Source organism: Nymphalis io, chromosome Z (assembly GCF_905147045.1).
Source record: "Nymphalis io chromosome Z, ilAglIoxx1.1, whole genome shotgun sequence".
NCBI lineage: Eukaryota > Metazoa > Arthropoda > Insecta > Lepidoptera > Nymphalidae > Nymphalis > Nymphalis io.
Window position 1 is genome coordinate 12060843 of NC_065918.1, and position 9313 is coordinate 12070155.

General features: G+C 31.7%; 1 protein-coding gene across 1 annotated transcript in view; it reads right to left on the reverse strand.

Annotated features, from left to right (window-relative positions):
* Window positions 1-8852, reverse strand: part of LOC126780234 (carboxypeptidase N subunit 2-like) — a 57045-nt gene extending 48193 nt beyond the window's left edge. The window contains exon 1 of the mRNA XM_050504526.1: window positions 8779-8852. Within this exon, the coding sequence (XP_050360483.1) occupies window positions 8779-8804 (26 nt within the window). The 5' untranslated portion in view covers window positions 8805-8852. The remainder of the gene's footprint in view (window positions 1-8778) is intronic.
* Window positions 8853-9313: the final 461 nt, after the last annotated feature.

A 9313-nucleotide genomic window follows, 5' to 3' on the forward strand; every position in this document is an offset into this window, starting at 1 on the left:
AAACTGATTCCCGTTTTTATCGGCAGACGTATTCGTATTATTACTATGAAGTAGAGATAGTAATAAAATCGGAGCGTGATCGAAATGATATAACTATTTACTCGTTTATTATTATGTTTTTACTGTACGTTTATTTATTTATTCTGATCGCCTCATATCCGCAGCATTATAAGCAAAAATATAGCAAGGATTGGCAACACAGAGACAAAATTGGTTTTGTCTATATTTTCTGAATACAAATAGTTTGATCTGCCTTTATTTCGGGTAAATTCGCCAGAATCAATAAAATAAACGCTAAGTGTACAACGAAGAACGCTAACATTATTTTCCAGTGTAAACGAGAAATACGAAATAGCAACCGATTTCAAAAACAGATTTTTTCAGACAGTAACATCTATTTCGAGTAAAACTGTGTACATAATCAGAAACTTTTGAATATAAAACCAGGCATACCAAGTTCACATAGGATTATATTTAAATTTTAAAAATCAACAAAATATCACTAGCAAATTTACCTATTGAATTGCTTGTAAAAACTACTTATATTAAAATTAAAAAAATATATTAATAAATCAAAATTATTAAATAGCTATTACATATTTTAAAGTGAGCAATTGACTGTCAACATCACTAATAACGATGTATTGAAATTCATTGTTGCATTTGAAATTCAATCGATTGACTGAATCGCGAAGGCTTTCGTATATTTTACTCGCAAATATACCTTTAAAAATATTACTAAACGTCTATTCTTTGAATAGCCAACCGTATTGCTATTGAAAAGAAACATATCTTTCATCACAACGACGGTATTGTTTTTTTATAGTTTATTATGTGTTAAGTGATATTAAACTTTGTTATTGGCAATAACAGCTCAAGTTTTATTTAGATATTTTTATTGATACAGCCAATTAGTGCTTTTATAAGACATTAATACTGCTATACTACAAAAATACATTTTTTTAAACCTTTCAATAAAATATTGAAGTTGTGAGTAATGTAGCAGCGGTCATATGGGTAGCTCTTGGTGCTTCAATCAGAATGGATTGTGTGACTCAATGAACCTTAGGAAAATAGACAGAAAGGGTCTGGTTTCCTTCCACAGTTGAAAACGATACAGAATAGAATAAAATAGAGCAGTATTAGTAAAGGGTGGAATTCACTTGCCTGAGACATTTCCTTGGTCGTTATTGCGGCCCTCACGATACATAATATTGTTCTGTGGATATGTAAGGTCTAGAATTATACGACAGCTCAGATAGCTTCGCACTCTCTCAGAGGTGAGCTTTGTCGAACGCATGCGAAATATTGCCGCGGAGTTGGGGATCTGGAGACTTTCCCGCTCTCGTTGGTGAGGAGCAATCGGGGGTCAAGTACCTTATGAATGCTTCTGCTGCGTAACAAAAAACAGGAGAATATTCATACTACCACGCTAGACCGGCGTTTTGAGGAGGGCAGTAAGAGGGGAGATGTTTTGGGGAGGAAACTCTGCTACCCATACCCCCGATGACGCCGATCCCTTAGCCGCCTCTTACTACACCCACGGGAATGGGGGAATGCTATTATAACCCGGCACTCTACGGAGACATGACCTGAAAAAGGTTGAGAACTGGCTAGATGCGAAATACAAATAACCGAGAGCCTTGACGCTGCTATATACCCCCCCAATTGCCCCGATCCCTTAGTCGCCTCTTACGACACCCACAGGAAAAGATGGGGGAGTGCTATTCTAACCCGGCACTCCACGGGGACATGACCTGAAGATGGTAGTATAGATGGTATACGGTAGTTACTTGTCTGGATGCGGAAGACGAATAACCGGGAAATATCAGTCCAGCTTCGGATTGCGATTGGCTGATGAAGATGATACTCAAATATATTACTTGTAACATCGTAACGTTTTAGTTTTTTTTTACAAACATGGAGCGCTATTTATATGAAGCTTAAGTTAGAAAAGTAGCTTAAAATAAAAAAGTAAGTAAAAAATCTGTGACACATTCTTACGTTATATTTAATCTCACAAACATAAGTTTGTCTAATTTGTGATAAGATCATAATTTTTATATATGTATACAAAAACAAAAATTGTCGGAAATTGATAAAATAAATATTTCTTTAGTTATTTCTACAATATAATCATAGCAACGAAATGCATGCGCTATGCATTATGCATATTGACCTGGACGCATACTATATTAGACGAATATCTCCTGTGCATATTTTGTATTTGTTCATTTTATATCTACCTAAAGTGTATTTCCACAAAACTTACTATGTAGTTAAACAAATATGTAATTGAACTCCTTATCTGTTATAATTAATTAACAAATATAAAAATTAAGAATAAATTGAAAAGAAATATAAAAATACTAGCGACAACGCGCAGCGAAATAGAATAAAAGTTGGGCACTGTTGGGCAAAGTCCTGTTCTCCTCGTGAGGAAAAGTTTTGGAGTTTATTCCATCACGCTGATCTTATCGGATCGGATTGTTGTTACTTTCTCACGATGCTTAAATTTTACCGCGAAATACGATATAAGTTATTAAAAGAAATTAACCACTTACACTACATTTTCAGTTGTATAATACCCGCAATATTTGGTTAATATGCACGTATGCTAGCGGCTTCGCCATATCTCCCTTTAATAGAATAATGCGTATTCAATTGCATGTATTAAGCCATGAACTGACTACACAGATTACTAAACTACACTCAAAGGACTGCTCTATAGGCCAATGTTAGTTTCGTAGCGAATGGATAACGCAATTCTCGTATTTGTAAATAAAGCCTGCCTGCCATCATATCCGAGGGATTTGTTACGAGTTAACATTCAACAACTCCTCTAACGTGATGCAAACTGAACAAATGTACAGTAAACTAACGTAAACATTGCTTCAGAATTATATGAAAATTAAAACATTAATTGTTGTGATACATTAAGGTAAATTGCTCTAACATTAAATACTTTTTTTATAAATTAAGTTCTTATAATGTTATTGAAATTTAAATTCATATTAGTCATCTCCTCTTAAGTTCTTATTCCACCGTGATCACACCGTGTTCTACCCACTAGACAATTCCAGCACTTATTTATGCCCTAGGTATCGTCATAGTTGAAATGAATGGTAATAAGAAAACAACTCAATATGAATAAAAATGACCAAAAGAGAATTTTTAAAGAGAAATATTATATATTATATATGGAATTTGAATAATAATCCTCGATCCTCGAAAATAATCCTTTCGTAGATAGAAACCCCGATCCCTAATCAAGTTCAACCACACAGCACTTCTACTATCATATAACAACAACATACAACTGGCTTGATAGAATTATTTTTTAATACGAATTTTGTTCTTAATACGAATTAAAAAGCAAAAAAAAAAAACATCTTTTTTACTTAGAATATTTAATAGCTGCGAAATAGGAAAAAGTGTGGTTGTTAAAACGGAAACGACCTTTAAATCCGCATTTTTAAGTACAAAGTTGCGTTGTATCGTTGCTATAAATGTTAATTAACTTGCATATTATCGTCAAATAAAACCGACGATCGCGCGTACAAACCAAAGATAATAGTTAACGTGCCATTAACGGAAACCTAAGCTTTGATATAATTTGTGGTCGTTGCACAATAAACAAATCATAGAAATTATTACAATTTATGGCACTTAGTTAATATTAATGGGGCAGTGGGCTTGATTAACCACGAGAGTCCAGCAAGCACGTTCTAGCATTTATGGGATAATGAAATGATCCAATCGGCTGTGTTATTGTAATCATTAATTTTATGAATGTAGCGTTGGTCTAGTGGCTGGCTTTAAGGCACAAATCTTAAAGTCACAGGTTCAAAATTAATTATAAGCTATAATATCGCCTCGTCAGTAGTTTACTGTTGTTATATTGAAGGAACGCCAATATAATTATAATATAGATATTATTTCAGGCCTTTTATTAACTCTTAAAAAAAATTAAGTCAAATATTTAATAATTATAATTATTATAAATATTAGACGTAAATTCAATACATTCATTCAGTATTGATTTCCCTGATAGAGGGATTTAATTTGTATAAAAGCGTATCTCACCTCAGACTTTACGAGGACAACATTAAAACTAGTTACGTAAATTCAAACAATGTACAAAAGAGTTACAAAGATACTCTAAAGACAAGAAGTGGTAACCATATTATTGGACATACGACCTCATATATAGCCCAGGGCTGTAGCTAGAAAGGCTTACAAAATATACATTACAGTCCCGGCGCCAATGAATTTCTATAAGATATAAAAATATATATAAAGAACAAACAAAAATCAACATACTATAGTTAAGTACGGCCATCTCAACAAATAAAATTATTATATGATATACGCGCTTGGTTAAATGTTATTATTTTATATTAAAACTTAGGTAATTGATAAATATTGTGAATTGTTTATTGATAAACATAAAAGTTAAAATTAATAATTTAATATATCGGTGTGTAGCGTCACACAGCATATGCAATGTGCATAATCAAGTGATGTCCGGCGTCACTTCTAATATGCTCGACTCTTTGTATACAATGGACAGCGGCACGTACACTCCACTTTACGGAATATTACTCGTACGTACAGGATGTAGGGAGAAATAATAAGCAGCGTGGTTTCACTTTAACAATTTTTTTAAACAGTTAAATAATTTAAAAACTTTGCATTATAAAATACATTCTATTTGATATTCTTAAACATGAAACTTGTATTAAATTTATTTATATTTTATTTTAGAGAGCAGAATATAATTCGTTCTACAAATGTTATTTTATTTTAGAATAGGACTAATAAGTTAAATTGGAGATGATATCTTTTAAGTAACCGTACGTACATAATAGTGACATAGAAATATTTCGTTTAAGAGATAAGTCAATTTTCTTTTCATATTATGTTTCGTATTTGAGTAAAACCGCATGAATCTACCACTACATACGAATACCAATATAGCTTTCTACTTGGGTATTCCGACATATACACCTATGATCAGATATATAACCCATGTGGTCTAATTATATAACAATAAATATAAGCGTTCGCGTAACTGAAATTTTTCTATTGCACGCTACCAGACTTAAGAAAAGCTTAAATTTTTCAAGCGCTTAAGGAAAATCGTCGTAACACTAAAAGCTTTTTTAACTTAAAGAATAAATCACAACAACTAACAAAGACTAGGGAACGATTTATTTTTACTAAAACATTTTAAAATACTAATATAATTAATATATCTGATCCACAATATAAGAGTAAATTATATTCTACGAGCGAAATTTAAATTAAACCAAGTTCAATATTTAACAAACGTAACGAGACTCTACTTTGACATAGGGACATAATCACATTTCAAATTCAATTAAGAGAATAAATATTAAACGTGCTGTCGCATAATTTACATATAGTGAACCGAAATAAGGTATTTTTGTATTAAATAGAATTAGGTTTCAAAATATACCAGAAAAATTGAACACTTGAAAGGCTTGTCTACATCAAATAGAACTAATAAACAATCAAAGAGATCATATTTAAAATAAATAGTTTTAATTGTTGTACTTCATAAATAATTATGAAAAAAAACTATGGTAGGTTTGCATATAAATAAAAATACTGATGGAAATTATAGTACGCTATTCTATGACGATCTGAAATAAGTATAAAAGACCGCGCACATTCGCGAAGCTTAATGCAAAGCGTACTCGTTCACGCTCGCGCCAGTGGTGACACTACGGTGGAGCATCATGATCGAACCCGAACGCGGATGCTCATGAAAGCACACGAATGTATGACATTGGGCATTGGTTTGCCGCCGCAACGTAAATTTGCATATGCTCGCGCAAATGCTTTCTTGCACAGTATACTTTGCACCTCAACGAACTTTCATGCTCTCGAGGATAAGTATTTCAGCTTATTTATATCACAATGTCGAGTCGAGATGGCCTAGTGGTTAGAACGCGTGAATCTTAACCGACGATCGTGGGTTCAAACCCGGGCAAGCACCACTGAATTTTCATGTGCTTAATTTGAGTTTATAATTCATCTCGTGCTTGACGGTGAAGGAAAACATCGTAAGGAAACCTGCATGTGTCTAATTTCATCGAAATTCTGCCACATGTGTATTCTACCAACCCGCATTGGAGCAGCGTGGTGGAATAAGCTCCAAACCTTCTCCTCAAAAGGGAGAGAGGAGGCCTTGGCCCAGCAGTGGGATATTAACAGGCTGTTACTACTACATATCACAATTTGTATATGCAATGCTATTAACTGTTTGATAGTGAAAATTACCCTGTGCTTTCCTAGATATTACTTACAAATTTATTTTTACTCTAAGACATTAAGAGCTCAAGCTCAGGGCTCCCAACCGAATCCCTAACTATGCGTGCCTAAGGCATAGCTTAAGACTTACTATCTGTGCACCATTATTCAATAGTTTATATTTCTTTATCTTTGTATTCGAATGGAAGCTTGTAGAACGAAACTAATAGTTCATTTACTTCTCATTTCAAGGAAAGAGCCTCCTTTTATGTTGAGGAAGATCGAGTCTATTGTATACATTCATCCACTATTGTATTCTGACTATCTTCAATCATTTTATCGTGGTGTAAAACCCTTAGCCTTAACTTAGATAATACATTCATTTAGACACATCTATAAATATAGATTCGTTTTTCAGATCTACGTTTATTATGCATTAGTAATTATTACGCCTTGACGAGACATATTTTTTATTAACATTGCCACCTGTAATGTTTCCGTTTGGGCAAAGCTCCACATGACCTCTCTGCTGCAATATAATATATTTCAATTTCCTAAATACAAATTTAGCCAATTCAAATCTCAATTATTATTTCCCAGAACTGAACTTGTAACCACAGACCTGATATCGTTCAAAACTTGCTTGTTCTATCCTCTGAGCTAACGTAGCTCAACTAATACTTCCTTGATCGCATATCAGATATTAAGTCTTGAATTTCTATGCTTACATGCTACAGGTATCGGATTTAAGAGCTAAACGTTTCAAGAAACAAACTGCTATCATAGGATTATTATTTTATATAAAAAAAAATATATATATATTTAAAAAATATTTTTTTTAATGAATATGTCTAAATCTTGGTGATTTGAATATAAGTTAAGAGAGCTGCTCTAAAAAACATTAGACTGAAGGGTCGAAGATACCCTTTCGACAAAATGGAGTTAGGGTTGAACCCTTGTCAATTAGATACCTGTTTTAACAGTAAACAAAGGTTACAGCTTTCTTTATTTTTTTTTGTTTTCCTGACAATGCAAAGTTATAAACAAAGATATTATTTTATTTTTTAAATATTTTATCATAATGCAATTTAATTATTATTTTATAGAAAAAAATGCCCTGATTAAAAATTATGCAAAAAATATGTGATTTGTAACGGAGTTTCTTTATCACACTACTATAAGAAATTTTATGCATATAAGATTATTACAAAAATTTGTATATTTTTTATTTTGTGACATATTAATGTACCAATTTTTGTAGATTCGATTTTTATCTTTTTACTTGTTTTGAAAAGTATAATAAAAAATCTTTATAAATCCAAAAAATACCTTTTCATTCGATTTTTAATAAGAAAATTTTATTGTTAATATAATTTATATATTGACCGTGATTTACGAGTTACGAATTGTATCGAATTACATTTTGTAAGGTTTTTTTATTAATATATTTTCTGGCACTTAAACAAGTTTTCGACGTCAGCACCTATAAATAAAAAAATTAAAAAGAAAATTAATTGAATTTATATTTATTATACAATTGCCATAGCCACATTGTTAAATTATGAAACGCCTGTAATTTTAATACATATGAGACCGTAACCTACGTCTTAAACCTATTTGATTGATAATAATACCGAGTAGCTTATAAACAGTAAGAATAATAATTTTATATTGCGTGTGGCGCACCTGACAATTTATAATCTCTCTTATTCAAGCGTTTGCATCGATATAACAAAAAAAATGCATTACTGTACTAAAAAACATTAAAAAAAATAAGTTCGAAAATCAACCGAAAAAGAATTAATTTAATTTTTTTCTCGTTTTTTACTATTTGTGTTAAAAGTGACTGTGAAAAGTTCCATCTTATCTTAATTAAGGTAAGACAAGGAATTAACTGAACTTTTCTTGCAAAAGTTGACCGACTTAAATGTGTTGTCTAATTTAAAGTTTTCATTTTCTACCAGCGTTATTTTACCTAGTTTTTCAAGCATTTAACATTAGTAACATTGGTTTTTAGAATTTACTTCTTATTGAATTCTAATACTTCACAAGCTTGAACGATTCATTTTTTAAATTTTTATTATTTCAGAAAAAAATTAAGTCTAAGAAAAAAACGTCCAAAAACGATTTATAAGAAAATATCCCGATTTTTTAAAGAAATACACATTGTCGTTTAATTACATTAAAAAATAAAAAAATATTATTCATATTTTAACAGCGAAAATAGACATTTTATATTTTTTTTATTAAAATTCGCGCAAATATAACCCTTCTTTTAATGCGGTAACTAACTTAACAATATAATAAAATCGCGAAAAAATTAGAGAAAATTCTGACGGTTTGCTTCTTAAAATTCACGACAAGAAAAACCGTCTCACCCCACGAAATTACTTAAAACAAAAAAAACAATCGCAATGTAAACAAAATATATCGCAAGTATTGGAAATCGCGTTGCGGCAATTGCATTAATAAAAAAAAACAATTAATAACACAACTTACCTTATTCGATGAAAATCTGCACACATTTCGCGCTGTTAAATTTTGGAGACACTATAAACTTTTGCCGTTCTCATTGCCCTCGAATTACGGTAGGAACTCTCTCGGAGACGGCTCAACCGACACTGCGAGTCGAGCGGTGAGCGGACGCTCTTTAACTAGGGTTGTATCCCCTCACCTCTCCCTCCGGGAGGTAAGGGCGAGCCAGCCATAAAGGGCTGCTTGCAGTAGGGGCGGTCTAAATGAACGGTATGTGCAATGAATGTTGAACAATGATAAATTTGAACCTTAAATGATAGATACTAAATTGATATTTAAATGTTAGCAATGATTTTGCTCTCTTTCGTTCGCGCCTTATTATTACTATAGGCTGATGTTGATAGATTGAGTTGGAAAAATATATCTTTCCTACTTATATTAAATGTTCGTTTGAAGTTATTGTGTAATTATTTTATGAATTTTCTTTTATATAAAAAAATATTTGAGACAAATAAATTAAAATAATGTCAAATTAGACAAAAAAGAGTTCTTAAAATTT